General features: G+C 38.9%; 1 protein-coding gene across 1 annotated transcript in view; it reads left to right on the plus strand.

Annotated features, from left to right (window-relative positions):
• The window catches only part of ANKAR (ankyrin and armadillo repeat containing), a 73,926-nt gene that overhangs the window by 26,406 nt on the left and 32,944 nt on the right, over positions 1–14,576 (plus strand). The window contains exons 7-10 of the mRNA XM_078071108.1: positions 286–505; positions 8,714–8,915; positions 11,264–11,472; positions 14,399–14,503. Coding sequence (XP_077927234.1) covers positions 286–505; positions 8,714–8,915; positions 11,264–11,472; positions 14,399–14,503 — 736 coding nt within the window. The remainder of the gene's footprint in view (positions 1–285; positions 506–8,713; positions 8,916–11,263; positions 11,473–14,398; positions 14,504–14,576) is intronic.

Here is a 14,576-nt window from a genome sequence, read left to right on the forward strand (position 1 = left end):
AAAAAACTTCCCAAAAATATTTTTTAAAGTTCTCAATGTTTCTTTATAGTTCTAATAACTTTAATCTTTGTCCAGTGAGACACTATCCACATGGATCTTGTGAAAATTCTACTGTAACTGAGCACCAATCCTGTGATTATATTAATATATATTTATTAATGATGTTATATATTAACATTACATTTATTATAAATATATTAATATATATTTATTGTCCTTTTTTTCCTTAAGCTAAACTTTAAGTATATTTTGAAAAATTTATTCTGGCCCTCTTAATAATTTTAGAGCATCCCATTTGGTATGAAGTCTGCTGTTGAAAGAGGATTATCTGCTGTTTTCCATACATTTAGCCGTAAAACCTCAAGCTCGACGATCAATGTTTCAGATGAAGCAGGTTATGCTATTTTCCATCACGCTGCTCTACACAACAGAGTTGCTATTATATGTCAACTGTGCAATGCTAACTTCAATGTCAACCAGAGACGCTTTATTATGTTTAGCCAAGGTACCATAAAGTTTTTAAAATTTAAACTGTTTTTCTTTTACTTATTACCCCTATTCAGAATTAAGAATGCATGTTGATTTTTTTTTTAAGATTTTATTTATTTATTTGAGAGAGAGAATGAGATAGAGAGAGCATGAGAGGGAGGAGGGTCAGAGGGAGAAGCAGACTCCCTGCTGAGCAGGGAGCCTGACACGGGACTTGATCCCGGGACTCCAGGATCATGACCTGAGCTGAAGGCAGTTGCTTAACCAACTGAGCCACCCAGGCGCCCCAAGAATCCATGTTGATTTTAGAGCAAGATTAAAATTTGGTGTTGGGACCTAGAGCAAAGTTGAGGTTTTTGTTTCCCTTATTTCAGAGGGGCTCCTTTTAGTTTTCTAAGTATATCACTTACTGATCTCCTATATAGTATTATTTATTTGTTTATTGTGTCTCCTTCACTTGAATATAAGCTCCTTAAAGGCAGTGATTTGGTTTACTTTGTTTGCCATGATATTCGAGTGCCTAGAAAAAAGCCTCAGGAAATAGTTGTTGGATGAATGCAGGGTAGCATTTGGTAATTACTGGGATAATTAATATACAGTGATGTACTATAGAAATTCAGAGAAAAGGTAGATAAATGGAGAACCCAGCCGGACATCCATTTCTTATCCCAGAGTTCTCAACCAGGAAATAGTATATTCACAATACATAAACATAAATTATAATTCATAACAAAAAATTCATCCATAATTTTTTTAGGTTAATGGCCCCTTTAAGGCTAATTTAGTTTTGACTTTAAAAAGCCATTTTTCCTGATTATTAGGTATGCATACCTATATGTGTATTCAGTGGAATAAATTTAACCAGTATAAAAATGATAACGTTGAAAATGAAAGCAGAAGTCCTCCATAACTGAAGAGGGAAATAGAGATAAAATATCAGAAATAGCTGATACAACAATATTGGCAATAAGAAACGATGATTTTATATTTTAGCTAGCTATCTTAAAAAGTTGTGTTAAATTTTCACACACCAAAACAAAATGTTCTGCTTTAATCCTATTGACTACTAATAAATTCTGTACTCTTACCAGTGTGATTAAAATGTTTTGATATTAAGATGCTTCTATTATTTGATTAACATGGAGCACAAACTCAGTTAAATTTAAATGTAATGAGTACTCTGTTATTTATTTATTTATTTATTTTTAAATTTATTTATTTATTTTAAAGATTTTATTTATTTGTCCGTAAGAGACAGAGAGGCAGAGGGAGAAGCAGGCTCCCTGCTAAGCAGGGAGCCCAATGCGGGACTTGATCCCAGGACTCTGGGATCATGACCTGAGCCGAAGGCAGACGCTTAACCATCTGAACCACGCAGGCGCCCAGTACTCTGTTATTTAAAGATGTGTTCTGTTTTAAACCTTTTTTGGTGTGAAAAAAATCTTTGGTAAATTGAAGTCTCTCGTTCATCTTGTGACTACTTGATTTCCGTTTGCTAAGAATTGGATAGATTTTGAAGTATGGGAAATGTATGACTCTACCTGCAATGTCTATGCATTGTGACTTTACAACACAGAACTGCCCCAACTGTCAGTTTTGATCAGACAGTCGAGAGGCAGCGCCCCAGGCTGCTCTGCCATGATGTCGGGGCATGCACCATGCCCAGATGGCTTGACCAAAGCTTAAACTCAGTCCTGTTTCATGTAATCCTGCCTTTGGTATCCAAACATAGCCATTTTGTTCTTATTCATATGAGTTTATTTTGACTAACTCAGGAAACTGCTGTACATTAATAATCATACTTCTCTGTGTATTCCCCTTTAAAACAGAGTCATCAAAAATGGACACGAGAAAAGAAAGAAATGGTAAGACATAAGTAAATATTTGGTGCATTTGAAAAGGTTATTGTATATATTAAAACTCTCCTTATAGCATATAATCTCCAAAATGTTGTCACATGAGAATGTCATATAGTGATGTTTTGTCTGTATTTTGAGGTATACATTTTTTTCTACCCATGGTCATTTATTTATATTCCTCTTAAGTCTTGGGGTTTTTTTCTTTTTTCTTCTTTTTACTGTGGAATTTGCAGTTACCTGTACTTATTTTTATAAAATCAGGCCCCAAAGTCATTTTTATGTCTTAATAAATAAATAAATAAATGCAGCTAATATTATTTAGATATGCTGCCATCTAGTGACATTAACAATCTGTGAGGTCTGAGGAATGAGGCATTCTTGACTGAGGTGAGAGATTTGACCTAAGTATTGAATACAGAGAATCATGAAAAATTTTGAAGGCTGTATCTTCTATATCTAAGAGACTATGCCTTCATACTCTATATGGGATAATTCAAGGAGGGTTTTTTTTTTTCCAGGTTTTAGTCATATTTAGTTGATCAGTGACCACCAACTTCAGTTTGGTTTGTTTATCCCCAGAATACAGTCAGCAACACAGTGGACCCGACGTGAAAGTGGTGAATCATAGCATGATTCAGCCGTTCTTCCAACTCAGGAATTTAACATCTTTTTTTAATTCCAGTGTAATTAATGTACAGTTTTATATTAGTTTCAGGTGTATAATATAGTGATTCAACAATTCTGTACATTACTCAGTGCTCATCATGACAAGTGTGCTCTTTAATCCCCTTTGCCTACTTCACCCATTCCCCACCTACCTCCCCTCTGGTAACCACCTCCTCCCTGGTTTGTTCTGAATGTTTGTCTGTTTTTTTGTCTCGTTTTTTCTTTGTTTGTTTAGTTTCTTAAATTCCATGTGTGAGTGAAATTATATGGTATTTGTGTTTTTCTGAGCGACTTATTACACTTAGTATTATATCCTCTGGATCCATCCATGTTGTTGCAAATGGCAAGATTTCATTCCATTTTATGGCTGAGTAATATTCCATTATATATATACATACCACATATTCTTTACCCATTCACCTATCGATGGACACTTGGGCTGCTTCCATATTTTGGCTATTGTAAATAATGCTGCAATAAACATAGAGGTACATGTATCCTTTTGAATTAGTGTTTTTTAATTCTTTGGGCAAATACCCAGTAGTGTAATAACTGTATCATATGGTAATTCTATTTTTAATTTTTTGAGGAATGTTTCCATACTGTTTTTCACAATGGCTGCACCAGTTTGGATTCCCACCAACAGTGCATGAGGATTCCTTTTTCTCCACCTCCTTACCAACACTCATTGTTTCTTGTGTTTTTTATTTTAGCCATTCTGATAGGTGTGAGTGATATCTCATTGTGGTTTTGATTTGTATTTCCATGATAATTAATTATGTTGAGCATCTTTTCATGTGTCTGTTGGCCATCTGGATGTCTTCTTTAGAGAAATGTCTGTTCGTGTCTTCTGCCCATTTTTAAATTAGCTTATTTGTTTTTTGAGTGTAGAGTTTTATAAGTTCTTTATATATTTTGGATATTAACCCCTTATCAGATATATCACTTGCAAATATCTTCTCCCATTCAGTAGGTTGCCTTTTAGTTTTGTTTATTGTTTCCTTCACTGTGCAGAAGCTCTTTATTTTGATGTAGTCCCAATAACTTATTTTTTGCTTTTGTCACCCTTGCCTCAGGAGACATACCTAGAAAGGTGTTGTTATGGCTGATGTCAGAGAAATTACTGCCCATGCTCTCTTCTAGGATTTTTATCGTTTCAGGTCTCACATTTAGGTCTATGATACATTTTGAGTTTATTTTTGTGTGTGGTGAAAAAAAGTGGCCCAGTTTCATTCTTCTGCATGTAGATGTCCAGTTTTCCCAACACCATTTATTGAAGAGACTGTCACATTGCATCTTCTTGCCAAGGAGAGTTTATTTTTAAAGAAACCATTTGCAAAGACCTGAGTCTAGTGGGGGAGGGCAGCAGTTATTCAAACCAGACATCTTCCATTGGTGGAGGAATGCAACTAACCTGAGATGATCTTAGAGATGATAAGCGTGCTGACCTCATTCTCCTCCCTTCTCCAATCTCCTGCCCGCGATCCCCATTGGCAGACACCGACAGAAAGCCAAAGGACAGGGATTGCAAATTCTGCAGGGTGGGGAGTAAAGGGTGGGGGGGCATGGAGTTTATCTGGCCCACACACCCTGTAGGAATTTGCAGTTGAGTAACAATAGTGTGCTTCCTGCATTATTGCTTACTTTTTTCATTTTCTAAGTATCACTTATCCCTACCTTATATGATATTATCTCTCTATTGTGTCTCCCTCACTTGAATAAGCTCCAATAAAGGGCAAGGATTTGGTTCAGTTTGCCATGATATTCTAGTGCCCAGAAGAAAGCCTGGCATTAGTAAGTGATTAGGAAATAGTTTTTAAATGAATATATGAATGGATGGATGCAGGGTAGCATATGACAATCACTGGCGGAATTAATAGAGTCATGTAATACAGATATTAGGAAAAAAGGAATAAATATGGCTTTCAGGTCCCAATAGAGCATCTATTCCCTCGACCAGGGTTCTCAGAGAATAGTTTCTTCAGACCACATAAACCCCTCCAGAACTTCCCTAATTCTAGCATGTCTTAGGCCAGTGTTTCTCATCCTTGTAGCACTGTTGACATTGTGGGCTGGATAATTCTTTGTTGTGGGGCACTTTCCTGTGCACTATAGAATGTGTAGTATTTTTTTTACCTGTGTTCTTTTTTTATTTTTTATTTTTTAAATTTTTTTAAGATTTTATTTATTTATTTGTCAGATGAGAGAGCACAAGCAGGGGGAGTGGCAGGCAGAGGGCAGGGCTCAATCCCAGGACCTCGGGATCATGACCTGAACCGAAGGCAGACGCTTAACTGACTGAGCCACTCAGGTGCCCAATTAAGCACACTTTAAAGTAGTAAGAGGGGGATATAAGAATAGTACTCCTGCCCTCAGGTTGTGCTGAAATTTTTTGAAGAAGAAGAAGAAGAAGGGGGAGAAGAGAGGGAGAGAGCAGGTAGGGACGCTTGTGTGGGTTTTTAAAAAAAAACCCGTCAGGTCATTTTGATATGTGTCTACTGCTGAGAGCAGCTAACAGCCTTTTGTTGATTGAAATGAACCAGCAGGTTCCATAGTCCTATGATTAGGTCTCAGTCTTTCGGGGAGCCTGTGCTCCTGGACTGTGAACTTCACATGTACTCGTCAGTCCTGGCCCCCACCTTAGGTGTGGCAGGGTGGCTGGAGGGGGGCCAGAGTCGGGTATTTCCCTTCCCCCCAGGTAGGTTAGGCTCTGATAAAAACCCAGCAGGTTAGGCTCAGGTAAAATAGTGTCTCCTGAGGGCAAGCCTTGTTAAGAGGAATGGAATGCTCTCGTATATCTCAAAATGGTTCCTTTTCCCCTGCCTCTCCGCCCCCCCACCCCCCCACCGCCACCCCGCAAGCATGAGGGGATCTTTCTCTGATATCTACCATGAGGACCTGGTCAAACTTCTGGAGTTAAAACGCACTAAAGCATGGGGGCCCCCTGGGACTGGGTCCCCCTCGAGTTTTAACTCAACTTATCCACAATGAGCCACCAGCAATTTGTCAATTATAGTTCAGATTTTCCTACTGTTACCAAAACCCAGGTTCAGCTGCCTGCTACTCAAAAAGCCAATTCTTGAGAGACAAGTTTTTTTTTTCTTTTAAAGATTTTATTTATTTATTTGACAGAGACACAGCGAGAGAGGGAACACAAGCAGGAGGAGTGAGAGAGGAAGCAGGCTTCCTGCAGAGCAGGGAGCCCGATGCGGGGCTCGATTCCAGGACCCTGGGATCATGACCTGAGCCGAAGGCAGATGCCCAATGACTGAGCCACCCAGGTGCCCCTAGAGAGACGGGTTTTGATTGGAAAGGAATACTTTATTCAGGAGGCTGGCCACCTGGGGAGAAAACAGACTCTTGTCCAAAGGCCAACTCCAAGGTTTCTGCCTGGCCCAAGAAGGATTTTTGAAGGAGTTTAGGGCAGTTAACCATAAATCAGCTACATTTCTTTAATTACAGGCAGACTCAGTGGTGTCAGTTATAGACGTTATCTTCATTATCTTCGTGCTTAGAGGTTGTGCAAGGCGGTTGTGCAGAGCGGTCTGGTTCCTTAGTGCCAAGGGGCTGTGCAAGAGGTTCCGGTTTCTGTTTTGTGTTGTGCAGAAGCCTTCTGTTCTTTCTGGGAAAGAATGCATAATCTATAGATAAACAATGAAAGGTTAATCAATCCCTTGGGCCAAGGGTGATTGCTAAAACTTAAAGACTACTAGGTTGGCTGGAGGGGCTGAGGCAGCTTTACTACTCTAGCACTAGGTCCTGTGGAGGTTTCTTTTCAGTCACTTATGCTCCTCTGTATCAGTCTGTCTATATCTCCAACTTTGGGGGGCAGCATTTTTGCCCTGAGACCTCACTTCTCAATCATATCCAGGAAGAGTTGTTGATTTCTCAGTTTGTTTAGTTTTCTACTTGCTGTTAGGACAGAATGGTGACTTAAGCGCCTTCCATGCCTGACCAGAAACTGGAAGGCTAAGCAGTGATTTTAGATAGATAAATCAGGTCAGATATTACAGATGATCAAAAGCTATGATATAAAGCTTAGACAAGGAAGGCAGGCTGGAGGCCATTGAAAGTGTCTGAGTTGGGAGAAAACCAGTGCTTCACTGAGGAATTACCATTTAGGCTGAGAAATAGAGTTAGCTGGACGCTGGTCAGAAAAGCATTGTTTGGGAGAAGGAAGCTCAGACAGCAGGAATAGCCCAAGGTGACCGGATAATTCACCATCCAAATCAGGGAGACTTGAAAATGGAAGAGGCACTATTAATCATCCTCCTGGGGCACAGACATAGATAAGTCCTTTCCTGGCAAGCTGGGTCATGTGGTTGGCTACCCTGCATTTGAGGAGCTGCAAGAAGGCCCAGATGAAGAGAACAAGTTGTGTATGTCATGGGTTTTTTGGTGGGAGGGGGATAGCTTGCAGTTCAGGTTAAATTGGAGCCAGTGGATCCTTTTCCTATATTCATGATCAGATGGCCTTGAGAAGCCACTGAAAAGTTTTAAGCCAGCAGGTAAGAAGATCAGATTTATATTTTGAAATAATGGGTTGGTGAAGGGCAAGAACAAGGTGGTAGGCTTAGAGTGGGGAGGTGGTGGCAGTAAAGATAGGTTGTAAAGATACTTAGACTTGGTGATGGACTGGTTATGGAGATGAGTTGAGAAGGAGATACTAAGAAGTCTTTCAGGTTACTGGTTTGTAGAACTGGCTGGATGGTGATATTCTTCACTGATTTAGGCAGCAGGGAAAGAGGACCAGGTTTGGAGGGAAAGATAATTCAATTGGAACATGTTAAGTTTGAAGTGGTGTGTGGAGACACCTAGTGAGCTGTTAGAGAAAAAGATGTGGAGCTTGGAGGATAAAAACAGATCTGAGACATAATCCTGGGAGTCACCAACTTTTAGGTGGTAAATGAAGTCACTGCACAGATAAAAAGGCCCAAGACAGAGCCTTAAGGCTCATGTAGGCATCAGGACAGTGAGAACGTCCTAAAGGAGATTATGAAGGAGTAGCCAGAGGGATAGGAGAGAAACAGGAGGTTATGATATCACAAAAGCCAAGGGAAAAAAATATTTTAAAGAGGAAGAACCTTACTGTTGAGAGGTTAAGGTAAGAATTGAAAAACACCCACTGGATTTTGTAACACGGAGGGCTTTTGTGAGCGTATTTTTCCTTCAATTTCAAAGGATATTACTTCCTACTATGAAACATTTAAATAAAATGAAAAATAATTTAAACAAGAAACAGCTTATTTGATCACAAGACTATTTTATACATTGACTTAATTTTTCAAATATTTAATATTTTCAATGTTATTCTTAACTTATAAAGAAGGATTGATTTTTAATGGTCAGATATCCTGAGTTAAAGACATATAGAATTGCCTAAATTAATCCTTTTAGTGCTTATCTTGGAGCTTTTATATCATAGTATTAAAGCTCTGTGGATGGATATCAAAAGATATTTTATTTTTTTTATTTATTTATTTATTTATTAAAGATTTTATTTTCTTGAGAGGGGGAGAGAGAGAGAGAACAAGAGCAGGGGGAAGGGAGAAGCAGACTTCGATCCCAGGATGCTGGGATCGTGACCTGAGCTGAAGGCAGACACTTAACTCACTGAGCCACCCAGGTGCCCCCAAAAGACATGTTTTAGATAGACATGTTAGATATTGATCACTTAAGTAATTGTCCATCCATTTTAGGTCCAACACCTCTACATCTGGCTGCACAGGCTTGCTCATTGGAAACAACCATCTGTCTACTCTGTTTCAAAGCTGATTACACGCTTTCTGAAAAAAGAGGTTGGATGCCAATTCACTTTGCTGCTTTCTATGACAATATTGGTATCATCATTGCTCTCTATAGGAAGGATCCTAGTTTGCTGGAAGCAGAGGCAACAGCTGAGTAAGTTATTAAGCATTTGTAAAAATATAAATTTCTGTTTTCGTGGCTTGCCCCAAACACTGATACTAAAAGGAATGATTGGTATCATTGATGTGAAAGACTATAGTAAGGCTTACTCTGTCCTGGTCACTATCTTCTTCGTCTACTACTTACCTTTAGAATGTATAAAGACAGAACTTCTACTAGCCTATCCATGCTATCTCAATGGTGTGGCTCTACAGACTAGTTTATCAAGTTAACTACCAAGTGCTCTGGAAGAAGCCTGAGACTAGGGAGGAGAAATGTGCTCTAAATTGGAACCTAACCAGCCAGGAGGCAGCTCAAGTGCTCCAGACCAGTGTGGATAGGCCTCAGGTAACAGGAGAAACATCTAATGGTATCCAGAAGAGAAACACGTTAAAAAGAAGAAAAGAACCTTGGGGCACCTGGCTGGCTCAGTTGGATAGAACATGTGACTCTTGATCTCAGGGTTGTAAGTTAAAGCCCCAGGTTGGGTGTAGAGATTACTCAAAAATAAAATCTTTTAAAAACAAGTTTTTAAAAAGAAGAAGAAAGTAACTTTGAAATAGGGAAACACAATTTCACAATTTAGCTTCTATTTCACAGTTTCTATTTCACAATTCTGTTTCATAATTTAGCAGAGGACCAACCTTTAGGATGGAGGTATAACTTCTCCTGAAGGTACAGTCTTGATAGCAATTGAAATACAGGTTATCGTTTTGAATCTCTGAACATGATTTAGGCATAGTTTCATTCAGATATTTCTGGGTCTTCTCATAACCTGGCCATTATTATTCAGTGAAGAAATTAACCCTCCCTCTAGGTGGGGGCAGAGATGTATATAGAGAAAGCTTTCAGGACACCAGGGTCTCTTGCTAATAGATTCTCTAACTAATAGATTCTGGAAAGAGCCATGGAATGTGGAGACCCAAGTCAGCTCTGGTTCTGTCATATTGTGATGATGTGTCTTTGAGCAGAAGGGGGGCGTGGGGATAAAGACTGGTAGATTGCAAAAGGTCAAACAGTTAGATATCAGAGGTGGAAGTAAGAAGCTATCTATGAACGTAAGGAAAAAGGAAAGGATTCATAGAGAGGACAGTTACTGAGGTTGGGATCTATGTGGAGCTAATGAAGAGTGTGACAATGCAGGTGTGTATGACTGTGGAGCACAAATGAAGGTAGGACAAGGAGCCGAGAGATCAGCACACAGACGGTCATTAGCATGGATGTTGAAGTCATGTTGGTGAGGCAATTCATGAGCTAAGATCCGGGAAGAGGACCCCACAGGGCAGGGGGAATGGCAATATGGAACTGAAAAGAGAAACATAATTTATGTGATAGTATATTTTTCATATGAGGAAAATCAGAGTGATGGTGTTAAAGTAGAAGTAATCTTTATTCCTACCATGGAGTAGGATAAAGAAAGCAAGAGAACAGTCTTTTTGAAGTACAAAAGGGAGAAAGTGAAGAGATGTTTATTCATAAAAGACAAGAGTTTCCACAGACCCAGGAAAAAGGGAATAGAGGAGAGAAAGAGGTCTGGGGCTAGCTGAGCAGAGGTGAAAATTCAAGGACAGGCAGCAAGAGAAGGGAGGTTTCATAAAGAGAGGAAAGCATGGGTATAAGGATAAAAAATAACTTTGAGGCGTGTGACATGGTGAAAAGAGAATGAGGGGAATATGTATCAAGACTGCACAAAGCACCTTGCTCATCCCTGACACTAACACTGTGAGCTGAGTGTTGTTACCCTCATTCTTTGACAGACAAAAAAAGTAACCCTATTTGCCTCAGGTCACACTGCTAGTCAGTAGATCTGTTAAGATACAGTTGAAGCTGCTGTGACAAATGTACGCCACAATATTGTAGTTCGGACAAGGTGAACACGTAGTCTTCCTCTCGTTGCTTCTTCACATGTGGTTTCCATATCCTAGTACAAAACGGCACCTCCTGCTTTCATTGTGATGCCTGTATTTTAGCCATGAAGAGAAAAAGAAATGAAAGGTAATGGCACATTCCTTTTCTCTTTAGGGAGTTGCCCATGTAACTTCTACTAACGTCTCGTTGGCCAAACTTAGGCATGTGGTCATAGCTGTCCATAAAGGAAGCTGGGAAGTGTACTATTTGGAGGGCAGCCATGCGCCTAACCGAAAGATCTGCACTATCTGAAAAGCAGATAGTGGGATTTTGAGAAACTCGGTTTCTGCCACGATAAGGAAGCTGGGATTTGAGAACTGGACACGAAGAATAAAGAAATGGGTTGGAACACTACCCGAGCCTCAGTTTCCTTGTGTGTAAAATGCGCTGATAACACTTGTGCTTAATTACTGTAATATGCCCTTGATTTTTAGGAATCAGTGTACCCCCCTGCTGCTTGCTGCCACCTCAGGAGCACTGGACACTATTCAGTACCTGTTTTCTCTTGGTGCTAACTGGAGAAAAACAGATATTAAAGGAAATAATATAATTCATTTATCAGTGCTAACCTTTCACACAGAGGTTCTCAAGCATATAATAGAGTTAAATATTCCTGAACTCCCAGTTTGGAAAACTTTAGTAGGTGAGTATACAACACATAATCTCTTTATAAATGAATGTTCTGATCATTATTCAGCTTAATCATTGATGCTTACTCTGAAATAGAGCAAATAAAATAATACATGCATCATATTTTAAATAGTTAAAGATCAAAATAAACATTTTTTAGTTAAAACCAGAAATACAAATAAAACTGAACTATATTTTGTGTGTACAAAAGTAGTTTTATTTCCAAATTAAAATCAAAGAATAATAACCCAGACTATATTTTATACAATTATATTTTTATTTTCCAACTTTCTCCAAAAGCCCATCTATCGTCTTCTCCATCAAAAAAACAAATCAAAAACAAACAAAAACAAACACGGAAAGAGGAAGGAAATTAAAGTTCAAGTGACAAAGATTCCCTCCAATTTATTCCTTTCCAATTTAAAAGACAGATTCAGCAACGTTTTTCCTCATATATTGATAAATGTTTTGTGCAAAATTTTGCTGGAGATTTTTTTCCAAATTTGGATTCAGTCTAGCCAGAAATATTATAAGGGTGAGGGCTACTAGGACAATTAATTGAATGCACACATCTAATTTTACTCTCTCCCAAGACCCCACCAAAATTACATGGAGCTTAAAGAAGAACATCAGCAACAGCAGGAAACAAACATTCAAGAGAAAACAGGAAAGGATACCATAGCAACAAAATACTGGAAGCAGGCAAGTCTAGGACTTAGCAGGCTGGAGAAGTCATTCCAAGCCAACAGTGGGGAAGCTGAGGACTTCTCAGACTTCGACCATGATTCCTTTTAGGAGGCTCTAGGACCCAAAGTGCCAGTCAGGAATGCTCTCTGCTGAGGCTAGTCAGAAAAGACCTAGAGAGACTTAGGCAGGAATTCTCAACAAATAGGAAATTGGGAGTCTGACCCAAAAGAAAAGCAAAGGGGATTTCAAAGATGACAGCAAAGAGAAGTCCTAGAATGGAAACTGTGTACCCACGCCAAAGGGAAAATGTGGGAGGCATTCCCAATAGGTACAATGAACACTGAGCAGATGAAATAATTTTACCTCCAGGAAAAACAAAAGTAAGAAAGGAGACAAAACTGTAGTACACTACAATGCTTACTTGTGAATAATATCTGTATAGGCATTATAATGTAAGTATGGAATATTAATTTAACTGAATACTATAAACATGGGGAAGGGGAGAGAGGAAATGGCAGCACAGTGTTGAAAGAGCTAGCTTCTCCTTTACCATAACATGAAGTCAATCGATGATGTCTCAAATCGATATAGTGAAAGTGGGTGTAAGTATTTGGAAATATGGAGATATGTAAATCACAGGAGGTATAGGGAGAGAGTCCAAAGTGGTTATATCTGGAGAGATGAACTCAGAAAAGTGGAGAGGGTGAGGCAAGGAACCACTATTATTTTTTTATAGGCCTTTTAGTAACATTTAACTCTGAATCATGAGCTTGTATTACATTACTAAAATAAAACTAAAGCAAAAATGAAACCAGTTGGGGAATGAAAACTGATGGCTTTCCCAACAACTCATTTTAGGATGGGATAAGATATATTTAAGGTTTTCAACTCCATTCTACTGTCTCAAGAAGTCTGAGTAATTAGTTTCAAAAGTGGCTCAATACCTGATTTTGGAATTTACTGGGTACTGGGAACACATTCTAATTGTATCAGCCCCAAGAGATACTAGAGAGTGTTTCCAGTGTTTATTTGCATGCATATGTATCATTATATCCCAGCCTTTTTAGGAGGAACTCAGAAGACCATCCTGTTACTTTTAAGAGAATAACGCATTTGAAATACCTCAATAGTTGGAAGAACCAGCCCCTGACAGGAATAGCCTAATGGCACAAAAAATTCCCGACAGCCACTCCTTCCTGCAGCCATTGTTGGCAAGTGCTGATAATGACTTGAACACAACAATAACCAGTGAGCATCTGGCCATTGCTTCTTTGAGCCCTGGAATAGCTCTCCTTCCTCACAGCGCCCATTTCCACTATGAGGAAAGGAAGCATTAGTCAAAGTTTATTAGACACCTCCAGTTTTAGCTCTTGGAGTAGTAGCTGAATTTTAAAAGAGAGCTCCATGGAGGAATCTAGCCAAGGTAGGATTAGGACCAGATTTGCTATGACAAGGGGTTGGGTAAAGAGAGACCAGGAAGGGATACTTCTATGTTTTTTTTTTTTTCTTGTACCATAGACATTGTTTAGAAGCATATATATTTATTTACATTATCTCATCTGGAGTATAAGTTCATTTAAGATTTTTTGAAGTGTCTTCTTCATCCTCAGGAAATGTATAAAGCTTCATATATGATTTAATGGATATTAAATTTTTATTGACAATAATGTAGTTTACTTTGCCATCTTTAAAACTCACACTCAAATTTTTTTCTAAAGATTTATTTATTTTAGAGAGAGCACGCACGCAAGTGGGGGGAGGGGCAGAGGGAGAGAATCTGAAGCAGACCCCCCACTGAGCGTGGAGCAATGCAGGGCTTACTCTCACGACCCATGAGATCATGACCTGGGGCGAAACCAAGAGACAGACACTTAAGTGCCTGAGCCACCCAGTTGCCCCCACATTCAAATTCTATTCAGCAACTGATTTCAGGCAAGAGAAAGGTATACTGTTTTCCCAGTGTACTTGAACCATATGACCAGTCAATCTAAGTCATTCAGACCAAAGATAAAAAATTTCAGATTTTTTTTTTATCAACTCTATAGATTATAAAACTCAAAGATGATGGGCATTTGCAATCTGTTCAGCACCTCACAGAAGGCCATGCACAGAGGGAATTTAATGAATAGCATTTGGTGGTGATAGTGGTGATCTCAACTCACAGCTTCACTTGGCCTCTACAGAAGCAGATCAGTCATTCCATTCCTACTTGTAAAATTATAACATGTGTTTTTCTGTGGAACACTTACCAGAAATGTTGCAGTGTGAAAGCTATAAACGAAGGATGATGGCCGTGATGTCTTTGGAAGTAATTTGCTTAGCAAATGATGGATACTGGAAATATATTTTGGATGCAGGTGATGTAAAATCTATTAACTGTCTTTTGCTTACACTATTTTTTGTAGGGCTATAATTATGTTCAATCACTTT

Source organism: Halichoerus grypus, chromosome 4 (assembly GCF_964656455.1).
Source record: "Halichoerus grypus chromosome 4, mHalGry1.hap1.1, whole genome shotgun sequence".
Taxonomy (NCBI): domain Eukaryota; kingdom Metazoa; phylum Chordata; class Mammalia; order Carnivora; family Phocidae; genus Halichoerus; species Halichoerus grypus.